The sequence below is a fragment of the Mangifera indica genome, chromosome 10, assembly GCF_011075055.1.
Source record: "Mangifera indica cultivar Alphonso chromosome 10, CATAS_Mindica_2.1, whole genome shotgun sequence".
In the NCBI taxonomy this organism is placed as follows: Eukaryota; Viridiplantae; Streptophyta; class Magnoliopsida; order Sapindales; family Anacardiaceae; genus Mangifera; species Mangifera indica.
Window position 1 is genome coordinate 3,262,154 of NC_058146.1, and position 19,963 is coordinate 3,282,116.

General features: G+C 26.2%; 1 protein-coding gene across 1 annotated transcript; it reads right to left on the reverse strand.

The window, feature by feature from the left end:
• Positions 1-8,089: 8,089 nt before the first annotated feature.
• LOC123227301 (cyclin-dependent protein kinase inhibitor SMR2-like) lies at positions 8,090-8,804 on the reverse strand. The gene has a single exon (XM_044652044.1). The coding sequence runs from the start codon at positions 8,632-8,634 to the stop codon at positions 8,254-8,256; it is 381 nt and encodes a 126-aa protein (XP_044507979.1). The 5' UTR covers positions 8,635-8,804; the 3' UTR covers positions 8,090-8,253.
• Positions 8,805-19,963: the final 11,159 nt, after the last annotated feature.

Here is a 19,963-nt window from a genome sequence, read left to right on the forward strand (position 1 = left end):
ATGATGGACTTGAAATATTTTACAAATGTTCCATTTTTTTAAGAATTAATACTTCAAAATTTGAAAATAAAATACAGAAATACTGAATATCATGGAGAGTCATGCATGGTCAAGATTATGTAAGAACATTGAAATGACTTCAATTTTCAGAAATTTTAGATTTATAATTTATTTCAAAATCACTAGAAATTAAAATTAAACCCATCTTCATTTTCTGTTTCACTTGCACAAAAAGTTTGTTGGATTGTGCCATCAATCCTTTGTCTTCTTGTTCAATTTTTGTTTGTTTACTTTTAATTCTATCAATATTAATTACAAAACCAGAAAGCCGAACCACCTCTACCAAGTACTAGTGAAATTAACCTCAATTTTCACATATTAGTTTCCTTAAAATTCAATTTTACTCTTTAAATTAAAAAAAAAATCCACCTGTCACTTAAATTTGTTAACAAAATCGGTTAAATTTTAATAAAAGTATTGAAAAGATACTAAATAACATTTACACCCAATAATTTAATCAAATAATTTTTCTATCCTAATTTATATTAATAAATATTTTTACTACAAATATAAGTATGGGTGTTAATGATATATAATCATATGTTTGAAGATAAACATAGTTTTTAAAAACATTAGGAGTGTTAAAAAAATTTTAGAAGGCTTTTAGAAATTTGAAAAAAAAGGGGTGTTTTAAAAATTTTAAATTGTTTATATTCTTTTCAATAGTTTAAAAAATGACAATTATACTTTTAAAAAAATACAACAATTAGAAATATAAATATCATATTATAAATTATTACAACTATAAATATTTTTAAAATATATGAGATGAATATTATAATTTCTTAAATAAAATAAAAAAATCCATTTGCCTTTCATATATTTTTAAAAATAACAATATTATTTATAATTTACTTTGATAAAAATGTTAATATAATATTTTCAATTTTTTAGATAAAATATATTTAATTATATCTCAGCTATAATACTTGAACAAAAATATAAATATATTTTTCCTATTAAAAATGGTATTTCCGTAATTTTTTTCAAACTTTTCAGTAGAAATCTATCGTCCAGTCGGAAATATCTTGTTGGCTTTTATTTATAGATTTCAATTTGTCCCAGTGTCATGATGTTTTCCTAGAATATTCATTTTGATTAATTTCTAAGAAAGAATGATGCCATAACTTATAATGGCAATTGACCTTCATCATTTTATGAAATTATTACTTATCATCACCATAAAATTCAACCCCTTTTCTTTTCTAGTGCCTCTGTTCATCTTCTTCCTTCTTTAAAAGTAGATCCAATTTACATGTTCAAAATTAATTAGAAATCATTTGTCAGGATGGATTCATTCATTAGTTTGTTGGGGTTGGTTAATATATATAATTTCACACTTAATTGAATTCCATCTTAATTAATTTCTCTACCAACCCACTTCAATATTAATAAATTATACTATTATTTTAAACCGATTTTTCAGTTTAATTTGAAAAATCTTTCAAATCATACCAAGTCGGATCTTACACATTCCTAATAATCAAATATAATCATATATCTAAATATTGTAGTAAGTTGTGGGTTTTAATTCTTATTGTATATATTATAGAAAATAGAAAAAAAATATATTTATTATTTAGTCATGTTTATTTGCATGGTTTTAAAAACTGGAGCAAATTGATTGGTTTGATCAGTTGAATCGTGATCCACTAACCAAAACGGTCTAGTTTCATTTGAAAGCAATTTTTACGATTAAACCATTTTGGGACTAGATTAAACTATTTGAACCACCTAGTTAAACTAAGTAAAAAATAGGGTTTGACTAAGCAACGTAAAAAAATTATAACAAATTTATTATTAATTGAACCCAATACTTTATTTATTAATTTTGAATATATATGGTATCAAAAGAAGTTTACTTTAATATTAAAATATTTAATATTATATATTTAATAATAAATTATATAAAATTATCTTGAATATTATTTTTAAACAATTAATTAATTAATCAATTCAACTACTGGTTTGACCAAATTACTCATTTACCGAATCGATATTTAATTTGATTTTAAAAACATTGTTTTTTTATGGCCACTTAAGTTTTGTGCTTTACCTTTTCTCTTCTTTATTATTTCGATTTATGATAAAACGACAACATAAGGCACCTACAAGTTTCAATAAATTCTTCTACATGTCACATGTTACAATCCTGTTCTTGAATCTTGATCATAGGTTAATATATTCATCATGCTGTCCCTATATAATTTAACAAATGGTTTCTTCAAAATTAATGTAAAAAACAAGCTAATTAATAGGGATATTTTTTTGGGGTTAAATAAAATAAAACCCATATATATATATATATATATATATATATATATAAAATCAATGTTATAGTTGAACCTTAATGTCTTGTATTAATTATTAAAGCTTTGAAAACCATGTAAAAATTTTCTATAATTAAGGTTGAGAATTAATCCAATTATACAGCTGGTGAGACCAATGGATTTTAAGGGGAAAAAAATGTGTTGTTTTTTTCTATACAATTTAGGTACATATATAATATATTATTATATAATTAAATATTATTTTATTTTTAATTTAAAATTATCTAATCATATGATAATCTATTATTTATATATCTAAATTATATATAAAAAATATGTATACATAGTTTTATTAAAAAAACCGTAACATTAATATACAAATAAATATAAGTAATACTATATACACAATTTTATGCACAAATACTAACATATTATCACATGATTAGATAATTAAAAATTAAAAATAAAATAATATCTAATTATATAATAATATATTATTATTTATTTATAATATTATATATAAAAATTATGTGTATAGTTGTATCAAATAAATAAACAGTAACAATTGTCTTCTTCTTAATTTGGAACTTCATGTGATAACATTATTTGGTTCTATATGTTAAATTGTGCCTTAATTTACAGGAAAGAGCAAAAAGACAACCCTAGCTCCCAGTTAAAGCCTCCGAAACAATCAATGGAATTTGGACTCTCTTAAAACAATCGATTTAGAGTTTGACACCTTAACCCATGAGGGTTATCCAAAAGTCAATTTTATAAAAACTCTTACCGCGTTCAAATTTATGCAACGGTGGAATGATAGCTTAATGAATAAAATTATATGTACAAATAAATTATATAAACTAAACTGATATTTTTTTTTTTTATAATGAAAAATCTTATCTAGATCAGACTATTATTTTATAATGAAATCAATTATATCAAATAAGATAAATCTTAAATCTAATAATCAATTTCATAATTATTAAAAAATTAAGAGTTTGATTTTAAAATATCAAGAGAAGAGACTTAAATAATTAAGATGATAGTTTATAATTAAATAATATAATTGTTTTTTTTTTTTTTTGAAATCATCTCATTAAATGCGACTATATTAGGATGTTTAAATAGTTTTATATAATTCCTTTATATATATAATATGATTCTTATTCTTCTCTTCATGAGGACCTATTTGACCAACAGCCATTATTTTTGACATACTTTCTTTGTTTAGTAACTGAAAAATGGGTAGCTTGTTGTGAAATCTTCAGAATTATGGGGAGGGAAGACAGACGGGAATAATATGTCTGAGAGCTAAAAGGAAGAAAAGGGGAAAATGCTGAAACAAGAACCAGCATAGACAGATATTTGAGGAATAAATAAAGGTTGTCGGTTAATAAATTAAGGAATGTCTGGTTAAATTAATGATTAATTAATCATATATTATCATAAATCATTACACATATAACGATAATGAAATTTTGGGACAACGAATCAATAAATAAAATATTATCATATGCATATATTATACAAAAAAAAAATATTAATATAAAGTATTTTTATATTAAATAAATATTAATGAAATATTTTTTAATAAGAATATCTTGATAAATTTTCAATATTATTGGTTATATTAATTAAAAATAAAAATTATTTTATTTTAAAAAATTAATAAATAAAGATGTAATTTTAACAAAATTAATATTACCTAATTAATTTTTTAATACATAATATTGAAGTGATTATCAAATTATAGTACATTATCAATAATAATATTTTACTAGAATAATATTTAAATTCTCCTAACCAAACTCTCTCTAAAAATATTAATTTTTACAAAAAAGATTTACGAGCACCCTAAAGAATATTATCTGATTACTTTTGGGGTTGATGTAAACATTGATTTAACAATATTAATCATCTTATTAGTATCGAGATTAATGAGTACATAAATTTAATAATGTTATCATATTATTCATGAATTTTATGGTTACATCGATTTAATAATAGTAATAAAAGAGTACGGTAGATTATCATCCGTAGCCAAAAAAAATAAATAAATAAACATGACTTTTTTCATTGAAATAAGGCTTGAGAAAACGACTTATATCTAATGAAAATAAATAAATAAATAATACAGGTGTGTATGGCCAAGCAGACAGTTCACGTGGAAAGATTCATTTAACAATAGATTTGAGTTGGTATTTGGCAAACAAAACCCATCTTCTTCCACAATTTTTATATATCCAAATGGTATCCTATGCAACAAATTACAAACCCAACAAAATTATTTTAATAAATACTTTGATCAACCAAATCAATATAAATTTATATTTTATATATATAAAATATGCCCCACACGTGGTGGGTTTTGGGTTTGATTGAATTTGACCGACTCAACATACAGGAAGAAGAGACAAAAAATTTAGATAAGATAGGTCAAACTTATTGCAGAATATATGAAAAATTTTATTGAATAAATATATAAAAGATTAACTGAGATAATAATTTTACTTTTGTTGTCTTTTTTTATATTGTAAAAAAAATAGTTACCACCTTTTGGATGGAACGTGAGTAATACGTTGTCGTAGTAGGAGTTTCATGTCCGCATGTGAACGAGGAAATTAAAGCAAAAGGAAGAGAAGGTGGAAAGGAGTAAATATTCCATGTGTCCATCACATGACTCTCAAACTTGAAGGAGAAATTAACTAAGCACCATGACATGAGGCTATGTTCATGGTCACTGTTCTTTTTATCATACTACTACTATTAGTCAAGCATGAGGACAAAATCTTAATTACCTTCCTTAATTATCAGTATTAGTTACAGTTAACAAGTTAGTTGGGTATATTATATGAAACAATGACCTTCTAGATTACATTTCACTCTTATTTATTATCTATGTAGGAAAACAATAACTTTTATATCAAATCTGGATCGATCAAGTTATCTTATCTTTAATAAAACGAAGTATACCTCTCCATCTTATAAATATAAAATATCATACAAGATCAAAAGAGAAATAAACGAGAAATCTCTTAAAAAGACACAAATACCCTCATTATAAATATTTATATAAATGTCTTTTCCAAATGACTATTATGTGGTCATTACATAAACTTAGTCAAAACACTTTTTCAGTGTTAAATAAAATAACCATAAATGTAAACTCTCGAATACGTAATGAGTTGAATCATGTTAAAAAACTCTTTTGTATTTCATTTATTTTATTCTCACTTACAATAAATTCTCCCTCAATTTCAATTTCATAGAATAAAATTAACAATCTTACCCTTATATTATATATTTTTTTGTGGATAGAATTTATTTTAGGTGGAAAAATATGATTTATTCAATAAAATGGTGGAAAAAGTGCTTTTGGACCGACCCTTAGGTGAGAAAATGTAATTCACTCTTATGAAATTTCTTTCTTATTTTATATATAGTTCATATAAAGATATATAAATAATAGGGTTTCTTTCTTTTTTTTTTACCTGTTTAGATCACTTAAAATGAACTTATCTGTCTTGTTATAAAGTATACAAAATCTCCTTAAAATATAAATTCATAAATAATGTGATACAGTAAATGATCACTTAGGATTCTTGTTAAGCTATCTTATATTATTAATTAATTTGCAATCACCCCTATTGACTTTTATAGTTACAGGTAGCTAGCCAGGTGACTTAATTTCACCAAACTAATTTTATTTCTTATTAATTTTTTGAATTTATTAACACAAATGGGTTGTTGACAAAATTTTATTTCTGGGCACTTAATGTCTGTAAAAATCTCAGTTGCAGCCTGGTTAAATTTTGGTGAACAAATAAATAAATTATATATTGACCGTTTTCTTCCCTTTTTTTCTTTTTCTAATAAGGAGGAACCTCAAACCTTATATAAGCAAGATAAATTCTGGGATTATTAATTGATTTTATAATAATTAAATTAAATAAAATTTAATTTTATATCCTTTTATATATATAAAATTTTCTGCCGTACGATTCAAACTTATAGAATGGACTGTTTTCATCCTCATGTTTCTCCTCACAGAATTTTCGAAAGAGACAAAAGCTCATTAGGTCACAATTTTGCCACATTTTCTGGCCACCGATGGCATATATAAGACAAAATGAATCCCCGGCTCTCTTTCTGCGTCACAGAGTTTGATTAAGAAAATTATTCAACCGCAAAGCCGTGTCAATTACTCAACAAATCAACCAATCTTAGCAAGTGACTTATAAAATAATCAAGAAATGAGATCATAGTTTTCTTTATTCTTCTTACGTATAATTAATTTAATATTTCCCTATCTAATCTCTCTTTGTCAATCTCAATAACCCTGAAAACATATGACCAGAAAATCATGACACTCAAATCTCTGAATAATTCAACAAATTAATACAAATAATAATGATACAAATTTCAGAAAAATTAAAAAAAGAAAAAAGAAAAAGCATATGTTTCACAACAATTCAGATCCTTCAATGGGTTTTGGATCTTTTTCAACTTGAAGTAGATACAGAATTCAAGACCCTTTTGAGCATTACAAATATTGATATAAAATGATTTCATCAAGATGATGAATTAATTGTGTAATTTTTTTTTTCATTTACAGGAAGTAATGACATTATTATTACTATTATTGCACCTTCTCTTCATGGAGGAAGACCTAATACCTTGAAGCTCCAAGCTGGATTTTAAAAACGTTTCCACTTCTTCGCGGTTCTTGATCTCGAAGAACTCCAGCTCTACCAGCTTTCTTTTGCATGAAACTTTTCTTGTCTTCGGCTTTCGTGGCGCCGGCGGACAGCAAAACGTTTTCGGAATCTTGTGCTGTTCCGATGTCGGCGTTCTACATTCTTCGTCGCCGTTAAAAACATTATCTTCTTTTTCTTCAGTAGTATTGGCAGAAGATAACGGCTTAATCGGAGATAATGGAATTCTGGGCAAATCTAGAATTCTTTCTAGATCGGCAGGCATATTTACTTTTTCAAAACAAAGGACAGAAATGGAGTAAATAAAAATATAGAAATGGGGGATATAAGTAAGAGAAAATTGAAGAAGAAGTATGGGGGAGGAGAGCTGGCGTGAGAGGGAAGGTGAGAAAGAGAAAGAAAGCGAAAGAGAGAGAGAGAGAGAAGAGTGAGCGGTTGGATTCTTCTATTCTTTGAACAAGTTATATAGGGATTTATAAGTTACACAATCAACTTTGGGAAATGACTTGTTGGACTAAAAAGGTTTAAATTGAGAATAGATTTAGCTTTTGTGCCTGATAGCTTTTCATTTAAGCACTTGTTGCTGAGTTGGGAAGTGAGACTTTTAGGCTTTCATATCATGTTTGTTAAGCAGTTTCTGATTTTGTTTTAAACTGTTCACATTAATTTCATATATTTTCAAAGTCTGATTCTAAATTTTAATGGGGGTTTTACCAGAATTCATCTCTAGACGTGTTAAATAAATAATAATTATGGTAACTTTATTAGATAGAGCTTACAAAAACCAAACAAGAAACCGACATTGTATTCCATATTGTCCCTCAAATTACAGTACAATAAAGAAAAAACGTTTTGCGTATTGGATCCAAATTACATCACAAAACCAAATTGAAATCAAATAAAATTATTTGCACATAAGTTTGAATATATCATTGGATATATAGACTATCTTATAATAATTAAATATATTATTAAATATCATTTGTGTATCTAATTGTATAATTAATCAGAAAATCTATAAAATTCCAACAAAATAGTGAAAAATATCTGCAAATTGAACGTGGGATTTTTCATTACATACATATTAATCATGATTAATGATCATAAACCATACAAGCTATATAATAAAACGTAATTAAAACAAAGTAATAATAAGTGTAAATATAATGTTACTACGCAGGCTTGTAATGATGAAGTTCTCTCCTTCATCATGTACACTTGCGCCTCTTCTTCGCAATCATCGGTCTCCTTGCAGCAAGCTCGAAATTTAATCGGAAAAACTCCTCAATCTCTTCGCGTTTCACCGTCTCAAAGAACTGCTCATCGTCAAACAACTTTCTCTTGCCGGAAATACTATTCATTCTGGTAGGTTTTCTTGGCGCCGGTGGACAAAATAGGCTTATAGGGATCTTGTTTTCATCGGAGGTAGGCGTATGACACTCGAATTCTTCCCCACAATCATTTTCTGCTGCTTCTGCTGCAGTAGTTGACATATTGCCCACTTCACCTTCTTGAGTTTGCTTAGGGTTAATCTGATCCTCAATCTTGATCGAAATCCATGGGATTCGACGGCCAGGATAAGTGGTCATGGAATTTATAATAGGGAAAGAGATGAGGTTGAAGAAGGAAGGTGTGTGTGGGGTATAAATATGAGAACGGAAGTCGTGCGGTGGAAGATTTTAATGAAGATAAAAGAAAGATGGACGGATAGTTAAATTGAGTCGTTGGATACTTTTATTCTTTTCCTGTGTGTGTAATCTTCTAAGGGAAAATGACATGGTGGTGGTGCAGGTGGTACTGGCAATGACACTTTCTTTCTTATTTAACTCTTTTTCACTTTTGTTTGGTTTGGCAATGAATTGAATTGATAAGGTCGATTTCTTTGGCTTCTAGTTGAGAGCATTTAAGTTGAAGCTTAAAAGATTTAGCTCAGCTTATTAATACTGCTAGTTCTACATGATGAGTCTTATTCATGCTAATAAATTGGGATGGATTTGAGCAAAGCAAAATCAAGGGTAAGACTAAGTTTGAGTTTGACTCAAATTCAAAATGTCTAACTCGAATTGCCAATGAGTTGCTTGAACATCCATTGGAAAGCTACTAAGAAGGAAGAATAAATGTAGTTGAAGATTAATGAAAAGTTATCAAAGAAACGGATCTGTTAATAACTTTCCAATGACTTTGCAAACTCAAGTCGGTTCAATTTTAATTGGAGTTGTGACTATCCATGCTTTAGTTTGAATTCATTCAAATCAAATATTGAGTCAAGTCTAAGTCAACTTGGCTCAAATTCATCAATAATAATAATAATATTATTATTTATTTAAAAAAATAAGATAAGTTATGGATGTGTTTAATTCGAGGTAATATTTAATTACAAAAATTTTAAGTTATCATAAATATTTATTATCTAAAATATTATTAGATATAAATTAATATTATGTTTGATTAAATTAACATGTATAAATAATAATTATATTTGGTTATCAATAATAAAATAATATTGATACATTATTTTATTTAAATATGTTAAACTAAAATAAACGTAAACTACAATAAATCAAAAAATCTAGGCATTGTAGGAGAAATAGAAGATGGAAACCATAGTACATCAAAATGTACATGGTAAATGAAAAGTCTAACGACACTTGGAGTGCTCATGCAAGTGGAGGTAAGATGCACCACTAGACATTTGGGACAGCTGCTGTGAGGTCTATATGATGCAAGTACAGGAGCTAAAACTCCCACAACCTTAATTCTTCTCAACTTGATCTAGCATGACAACTAGATGAAGCATTGCAAATTTATCAGGTATGGCAAATCTAACAGGATATATTATTGGAGAAAAGTTTGTTCACAATGACAAAAGGGTGGTGGCCATGTTCGTACGTGGTAATCGACAAGTGGTGGCAAACTGGTAATGTGGGTGGTGCGATTTTTACCAGTGGTGATGTGATAGGTGGCGGAGGGATAATTTTTTTCTTAATAATTATTTTAGTACAGGTAAAATAGTTATAACAGGGGTTTAGGGTACTTGTTATTTTAATTAAATATAAAACTATTTTTATCTTAAAATTTTAATATAACAAAATTAAAATTACCTCAATGTTGTTCAATACTTAAGATGGGTGTGATCCCTTTTATGTTACTTACCATGTCACCTTGGTAATTAAATATTACCAAATTTTTTATTATTTAACAAATCAAATAAAGTAATACCAATAGTAAAAAACTAAATAAAACTTCTAACAAAATGTAAAACAAATAAATTTTTAATAATAAAATTAGATGCACTAATAATGAGTTTTAATTTTTATATTAACAATAATATGACATTATGATTTTGATAATTTTAAATTAAAAATAAAGTATCATTCAGTCATATAATAACAAATCATTTTTAATATACAATTTAATACCCATTGTTAGTACACAGAACTTTACGGAATTTCTAATACTAAATTAATTCTCTATAAATGGAAACATAAAAATAAATTAAATTTTCCAAATATATTTGCAAATTTCATGATAATTTAATACGTTGTGTCTAATTTATGAGTGGAGGAGTTAAAAAATCATACATGTTCAAACTAATATCAATATGATTGTGGTATATCCATAATGTCTTAAATTTTATTTTCAAATATCTTTTAAGGATGAAATAAAATCAATCTAAAATATAGTTAATTATTCTTGATTCCAATCTACATATTATAAAGTATTATGTGTTATAAATTACAAAAAGTTTTTTCTTTTAATTTTTTTTTCTCTTCTTTCTATCTTTTCGTAGGTTTCAAATATAAATTAATATCCACATATTTAACTTTGTTAATTCTTAAGTAATCAAATTAGTTACTATTGATGCGGTTTTTATCACAACTATATAAGTGTACAAGATTGAATCTTGCGTAAAATAAAGTAAAGTAGTAGTGATTGGAATAGTAAAATAATTTTGTTGTACTTTATATTAACAGTAAGAGAGAATGAGACAAATGAGCACTACAAATTAAAAAGTTTAATATGAAAAAATACTCATTAAAAATTTATTTCATATAATTAAATATTTTTAATGATGAGAAAAATCTTGTTAATTTAAACCATTAATTCAAGACGAACCAAGTTATGAATTCGAATAATTGATTTGAGTTATAAAATTAACTTAATCTAGAATCGAACCGAACTGAGCCATTTTTATCCAAATCGGATTTAATTTTGACTCAATAAGCTTAAACCAAACTCAAGTAAGACCATTTTCTATTCGAATCAAGAGGTATTCGAATCCGGCTTGACCCAAATCGACCCCTAATTTTGATTTTCCATTCGTAGCCATAAACCCAAGATGCTTAAATAACAGACAAGATTATGTGTTTTTGATTGAGTAGGAAAAGAGATCGAACTGAAGAAAGATAAGAGTGGACGAGAATGAGTTCAACCGATCAAAGACATACAATCTCAATTGTCGAAAAGAGGGGGTAATGTGTGAAAATATTGACTGTATTTAACCAAGGGTAATATAATAAATTCCAAAAAAAAAGAATAATTAGGAATAATATAATAATTACATTTTTTACATTTGTGTGAGAATCATGATTTTGTTACTAGAGCGTTTTTTTTTTTTTTAAAGTGTGATTAATATTTATTAACATCTAAGAGAAAAAGTGCGTTTGAGTCAAACGTTGAGTGGGATCATGCAATTCACTCACTTAATATGCTTTTAGAAATGTGCATAAAATTCAGCTCCAATTTTAAAGGACAATCTTGTGCTTTTCAAGTTGGGTTGTCGGAAAACCAATTGATTTGGTCAGAACTAAAGGGATTATATGTTTGTAGAAGTAGCCTTCATTGATTTGATATTATAATTGTGAAAAGAAAATTGAATTGAAGACTTTAATATTTTACCATTCAACGTAAGATGAATGGATCATGCATGTTCATGGTATTTGCCTAAATTATTATAATAATATTAATAATTAAGATTCAATTGATTTAGAGAATCGACTTAGAGAAATAATAATAATAATAATAATAATAAAATAAATTTCTATCTATATAGTAGACATGAATATGACCAAATATAAGTTGTACCAAGTTCAATTGATTTGGAAGAGAATTTGAACCCAAATCTAAACAAATAATCACATTTGTGATTAAGATAAAGTCCGACAAAAGTAGTTTAATTATTAGTATCATATAATATATATCTTATTATATGACATAATACAAATAAAAAATAATATGTATTATAAGGTATATTAAATTAAAATAATATAATAAATATATTATACGATACAATACATATTATTAACGTAGATAGATAAACATTTTTTAGATTATAAGGGCTGGCAAAGGGAAAGGGTGAGGAGGGGATACAATCCTTGTCCCTATCTTTGTTCCTGTAGAAATATAAATCTCTATTCTTGTTATGGGGATGATAAGAATTCTCTATTCTCTTTTCTCAAAGAAAAATTTTCTCTCATTCCTTTTCCGTCTCTGAGGGAAAAAATCTCTTATCAGAAAAAATTCTCTCTCTGTATTCTCTAAACATAACATAAGTATATTGAACAACAAAATTAAGTAAAATTAAAACTAACTCATTATTTCAAATATCACAAATATTATATATTAACCTTTTAATATGTAACTTAAATAAATTTTAAAAATATAAATCATCTAAAATTATAAAAATATGTTAGTATTTTAAGTAAATATATTAATATAAAGTGTTGGGTATGGGGCCTAGGACAGGAGCAGGGTAAGAAGGGGATATATATATCTCCGTCTCTAATTGCGGGGAATTTATTTTGTCTTCATCCCTATTCTCGTCTTTTTTTTTTTTTTTTGTTTCTATCTAGACATCCCCTTCTCATTAGGGTTAAAAATTTTAAATTTAGATAAAAATTATCATCTCTATTTATAGTTGGAAATCAAAGAAGAGAAATTTCAATAAACTTATAATTACATAAACAATGAACTCAACCATAGAGGAAATGGAGCATCATATATTCAAAGGAAAGTGACAAATGATAATTGAGGGACATGATTTATTTAATAAATAATTAAATGCCCCCATGTGGCGAATGATGGCTGAAACAAAGCTAATGGCAAAAAATAAGAACAAGCAGCATGGAATAAATAATTAAGATTACAATTTGGAGAATTTTATTTTTATTTTTATTTTATTTGTCCAATTAATGGTAAATCTATAACCTCGTAATATTGTTTAAGCAATAATACGGCAAAGCTTAAACCATAAGATAAACGCACTTTATAAGTCGATTAATTTTTGACTGAATAAAGAACAAACAGACTTTCTGAAGAAACTAGGAAGAGAGGGAGCAAGGCATATATTAAAGATTGTGTCACATGTTGTGTATTCCAAAAGCCAGATCGAAACTGTCCAATCTGAAAGTTTATACACATGACACCTCATCTTTCTCTGTCTCCCTTTCATGATAACGTAAATCCATATTCTCAATCCCAGTAATTTTATGAAAATTACTGGACTGGCCCTTTAAAACCGAACAGGTAAAATTCTGACTGTGAAAGCTGACAGTGAAAGCTGTTGTTAGTGGCAAATGAAGTAACTTCAATATTTAGCTAAAAACAAAGGTTTCTTATCTTATCTTATGCACCGAAAGAATATTAAAAGAAAATCAAGAAAAAGTTGAGAAAAAAAAGTAGAACATAAATCCATTTGTCTTGTTTGACAAGACCTTCACTCTGACATTAATTTATTACAGTAACCCCTTTAGCTTTAGATTTGTTTAATACTAATAAATTTTTATTTCCAGCTCTTCACTGTATTAGATCGCCATTAAATAATCAATAAATTTCTATTTAGATCACATTTTCCATTGAGTAGTAATAATTTACTAACATTCACCCAAAGTTTAGTGTATTTTCATTCTTATCTACCAGGTTTCAAAAATCAAATATTTACTTATTAACTATTAAAATTAATAAAATTTATTAAATTTAAGGGTTAAAACATAATTTAATCAATAATATTAAAAATATAAAATTTTATCTTATTTTCTCTCTTTGGGAATTTTTCCTTTGTTTCTTTGGAGATTAAAGTTGATCAACCTCTATAATGGCACTCCCTCCCATCTCCCGACAAGAATTAATCATTGACAAACCGAAAGTCAATTGATGATTCATCGACACAAACTATGCATCACATAAATATGTTCAATCAATATGTAAGTTAACTAATACACAAATCAGTCGAAAAAAAAAACATAGCCTTTGACTATTATTGGGTTGATGCACAAATCTATTCAATCAATGAATAAATATTTAAATTTTTAAAATTTAATAAATAAAAGTTTAATAATATACTAAACCTCAAGTGAAAATAAGTCTTTTGGCCTAATATTTTATTCAAAGAAATGTGTACCATACGATCCAAATTTAATTATAAGAGATAATTACAAAGTGCCTTCGAGTTGTTTCTTTTCTTTAGAACACTAATTTTCAATAATGAACGGGTTGCTTTTTGATTAAAGATAATATTGCTTCGATTTACACCATTGCTGGATTTACAGATGGGCTAGGCCGTTATGTCCAAAACTGGAAATGTAGTCACTCTGGCCCAATAATAGCAGTTGATATTGGGGTACAATGTCTGTTTCGGCCCTAAAAACTTTGCTTAAATAACTGAAATTTACGAGGAGATCTCAGAAGTCCCCCACACATTCTTACTAACTTCGTCTTCATCATATCGATTAGCTTAAATGATTAAATAAAAGAACTTTCTTACGAAAGATTAGAGTTCCAATAATTTGTTTATTTATATTAAAAAATTATTAGAGTAATTTACTTGGATCAAACGAAGTTAAATTGGGTTCTCCGGTTATAAAAAAAATTCCTTCATATCTCTCATGTTTATAATATCTTTTACCCAAACTCAAATATCAAATTTTAAGAATTCAATTTACCTATTATAAATAAGTATAATTTCTTTATTTTTCATCTACTACAATTTTTAATATTTTTTATTAAAAAATATAATTTTTTGAATTTAATAATTAATAAGTTAAAAACTTTATTTAAAAAATCACACTATATTATTGAGTCGAGTTTGAATTAAGTTAATCATATTGAGTTTGAAGTTAGCTCTATTTAAGTTTATCAAGCTAAAATTAGGCTCGAACTCAACGCTTATGTGTTGAACCAAATTTTCAATCTTAAATAATGGGAAATCGTAGTTCATCAAAGTTCTGCAGGGAAACAGTCTTTTGGGAGTAAATTAAACCAAGTTGGTCATCCTTGCAATTGGTCTTTGGGTTGATTTGTGAGGATGAATCTTCTTTTGTATTTGATAGGATCACAGGGCAGTTGATAGTTAATTAATTATAATTAAATATTCCTGATTCTTATGTCGGCTTTTTTAAACTTATGTTTTAGTATTTAAGGAATCAAAGTGTTGATTACTACGTAACACATTAAATAAAAATTTAAGATTAAGATGAGAGTAATCATCATCTAATCTCCAATTATTCCAATGTCCCTTACTTAATATTATCCCACATCTCCCTAATTGGAAGATACAAAACTATTTTTATCAATAGTAAATATTTTTCTATTTTAACTTCTTCTAATAAAAAAATATTTATAATTTTTTAAAAAATATCCCATATTTATGATCTTGGGAATGGGAAGTGACATGGATGAATAGAGTTGTTGGCAACTTGGCATTACTCTCTTGGGTTAGGTGTAGCTTAAATAGGAAAAATAAAGATTTAAAATATAAAAAAATATGAATTAAAATTTTTTCTCATGATATATTAAAATTAAATTTTTTGTTTATCTAATTCAATAGTTGTAAGGTTGGTCATTGGGTTCCTAAATTTATTTTATTCGATGTGATTGATTTTAACCAATACAACATTTCGATTAGAGTGAAGTTTTTTGTTACAAAAAAAAAACTATTCTTTTTAGAGTAATATTATGTGCACATAATTTTAATATATAATTTATATACATAGGTAGGGGTGTTCAAAATTATCCGATAATCGAATTGAACCGATTTTTAAACTGAAAATCGAACCAAAAAATAGGTTATTCGAAAAATCGGTTCGGATATCGGTTCAAAAATATATAAAAATTGAATTTTCGGTTTGGTTACCGGTTTGCCTAATTTTTAAAACTGGTTAACCGAACCGAACAGAACCGGTTTTTAAAAAATTGAATAAAAATTTAATAAAATATTGAATATATTTTCAAAAAATTAGAAAAAATAATAATATATGATAATTTTTTGAAATTCGGTTCGATTAATTGATATTTTCGGTTTGATTTAAAATCGATTAATCTTTAAATCGATTCGGTTTCGGTTCATAATTTTTTCCAAACCAAAAATTCAGTTCAGTTCGGTTCAAAAAATTGGCAAAGCGGTTCGGTTACCGGTTCAAAAATATATAAAAATTGAATTTTTGGTTTGATTACCGGTTTGCCTAATTTTCAAAACTGGTTAACCGAACAGAACCGGTTTTTAAAAAATTGAATAAAATATTAATAGAATATTGAATATATTTTCAAAAAATTAGAATAAATAATAAAATATTATAATTTTTTTAAATTCGGTTCGGTTAATTGATATTTTCGGTTTGATTTAAAATCGATTCGGTTTCGATTCATAACTTTTTCTAAACCAAAAATTTGGTTCAGTTCAAAAAATTGGCAAAGCAATTCGGTTAATCGGTTTTGAACATCCCTATACATAGGTAGTAAATCATCATATGATTGAGTATTATTTTATGTTTAATTTAAAATTATTCAATTATATGATAACACATCATTAATGTACTATAAGGGGACGTTTTGTTTGGGTAATGTTTGATTACTAAAATAGAAAGATTATCTTGAAGATAGATTACTTATAAGATTACTGGGTATAAAAGATTACTATGTTTGATAAAATTTGATAGGTATAAATAATTATTGTGTTTGGTTAAAGGTAATAAAAGATTACTAGTAAATTATTTTACTTAAATGTCTTGAATATAATTATTTTTAAATATTTTTTATATTATTTGTCATATTAATTAAAAATAAATTTATTTTTATCTCAAAAAATTAATAAATAATAATTTTTCTATAATAAACTCAAGATTACCCCAGTAATTTTTAAATACCTAAGGTGAAGGTGGTAATCAGATTACCACCTATATTACCTGCCACATCAGCATTGGTAATAGAAGATTACTGTAATCTTTTATTACTGACAAACCAAACAAGAGAATAAAAGATAGATTACCAAGGTAATAATAAATTTCCCCAACCAAATGCACCCTAAGTATATATGTAATGTTTTATTGTTGTTTTTGAGGGATAGGCCGAGTGACAAAGAATTGAATTTTGAATACGAGAGCACGGGATTATATTAATTTCAAACTTTATGATATTTAATAGTCTTAAATGTATTATTTTGATGTATAACCATAATCACAAATCACGCTAAATTAAAGAATAATTTATTCTGAAAAAAAAAAGAAAAAGAAAGTTTAGAAAGTTACATAAGAACAAATGCAAACAATGAGTTTGTAATTGAAAGACATTCAAATTTCATTTTACACAATATATTCTGAAATTTCTTCACGTAAAATCAATCCAATTCAAACACCACATGGTCTTGTGGTTGTTGAATTGAAATCATCAAAAGTTATAAATTACTCAATGGACAACCACCCTTCAAAAATGACATCTAAACTTTGTTATAAATGATCACATCATCTTCTTTAATTTAAACCAACCATCTATCTACATTATGATGACATATTTTTCTACCCTTTCTCTCCAATTCTCCATTATCTCTCATGTGTAAGTGACAAGCTACACACGTGCAACAAGCAACTCTATAAAATCAACTCTATGCAATTCATTTGAATGATTCCAAAATAAGGCAACATGTGATCATGTGCTATCATTTGCAAACTATGTATTAGATTTTTTAAAATAAAATTTTTTACCTACTCTACTAAAATTGGATAAAAAAGCCATGTGGGATGTTTGATTCCTTATCTACATATGAGAAAATTGCTAGAATTTTTTTGGATACGGGCTAATATTAATTCAAATTTTGGTTAATAAATCTAAGTAATTAAATAGTTCGATGACATATTATGAATGAACTTGAAAAATGGTTATTAAAAATAAATTCAGTGCACTTCACAAATTATGATTTTGGTAAATGGTTTAGTACGAAATTTTGGGTTATTGAATCTTTGATGGGAGGGTCTAATTATTCTCTTGTTAGGTTCCTCTCTAAAACTGTAATGTTATAGTTTTTCTTATTAAAAACTGTCATAAATAAAGTTTTAAGAGTGAAAAAAACCCGTAATTACATACCTATAATTATTAAGCAATTCTCAAGAACTCTTCAGATTCAGAGATACGGCTCATGCGTGCTTTTTTACCTCTCTTATTTTAATTATACATTTAGATTAAACCTATGATTAGGTATTATATATAGTATTCATAGTTACGGTTGCCCATGCTTAAGTTTAACAAAAATCTATGTTAAAACACACAAATCATCTATTAAATTTAGTGTAATACCAATTATAATGATACCAAAATGACTATTCCAAAATTTATAACCATTATTATATTTAATTAACAAAAATATTTAACACGATGATCTAAATTAGATCATTATATTGACTGAAACCAATCATATTAAGTATAATAAATTTTAAATATAATAATTAACTTTATAATTATTAGATTATATGAATTAATAGTTTAATTTTAATATTTAAATATATATATTTTTATAAATAAAATTTTTCCTTTAATCATTCAAACAGCTCACTTTGAAATTACTTAGCAGCTTGTCCATGGCTGATACAAATAAACCCAGCAACAACCGCTGCCTCAAAAATATTATTGGCCTGCTATGTTAAGCAATATTGGGCCAAAAGGTGGGCCATGTGTCAATGAAACATCAACTTCATTGTCTTGTAGTTAATATTGTATTCTGTGGCTACAAGACTACAACATATTTTTATAATGGCTAATTTTCTCATCTAATCATTCTCCCTAACTAAAAGCGAAAAAAAAAAAGTGCAATTTTTATTTTGTTACGGCTAAAAAGAATTAATTTAATATTAATATCTAAAAATAAGCCTGCCTTTTCAAGTTCTAAAATGACGATTCTGTTTTGGTGTTTGATTTAAACAAGTATCAATTCTACCCAAATTTCTTTTTAGGAAAATTTTAAAACTAATGAACCTTCCAAATATCACCTAACCTTACACCATTAATAAAATAAATAAATAAATAAATAAATAAATAAATTCTTCTTCGCTTGTAATCCAAGTAAATTTAAGAAATGGGTAATTAGGTTTTAAAGTGATAATTAAATATCCATTAAAATGCAAACATAAAAGTTAATGACAGTTCAATAATATTTGTTTCAAAACAAAAATAGAAAGAAATGTTTCATCTAATTAGGTTTTTTGATGATCTTTGTTGTAGTAGATTGATTTGGTTATAACAATTTAACTTACTAAATCAGAATCCTGATTTCTTTTTTTGGGAATGAAAAAGTGATTGTTTGATAGAAACATGTAGAAATATGGGTATGGGTATGAGGATAAAAATAAAAATAAGTAAAATCTCGGAGATAAAGCGAGGATATGGATAAATGTATTTTGACCTTCTTGATTTGTCTCATTCCTTACATTATTTTTTAAAATTTTATATATTAAAATACTCTTAAAAGTTTTGAATTATAAAAAATATATCTTTAATATATAATAAATATTTTATTATTTTTTTAACATGATAAGGAGGAGAAGGGTAAAATAAATTTTTTTGTGGAGATGAGGAAGGAAAAATGAGAGAAATTTTTCTCGTAGGAAGGGGTAGGAATGTCTTGTCATCTTCGTATTGAGTATAAAAACAGATTTT

Coding starts and splice junctions, on each gene's coding strand:
- LOC123227301 (XM_044652044.1), bottom strand. CDS start 8,634: ATGACCACTTATCCTGGCCGTCGAATCCCATGGATTTCGATCAAGATT.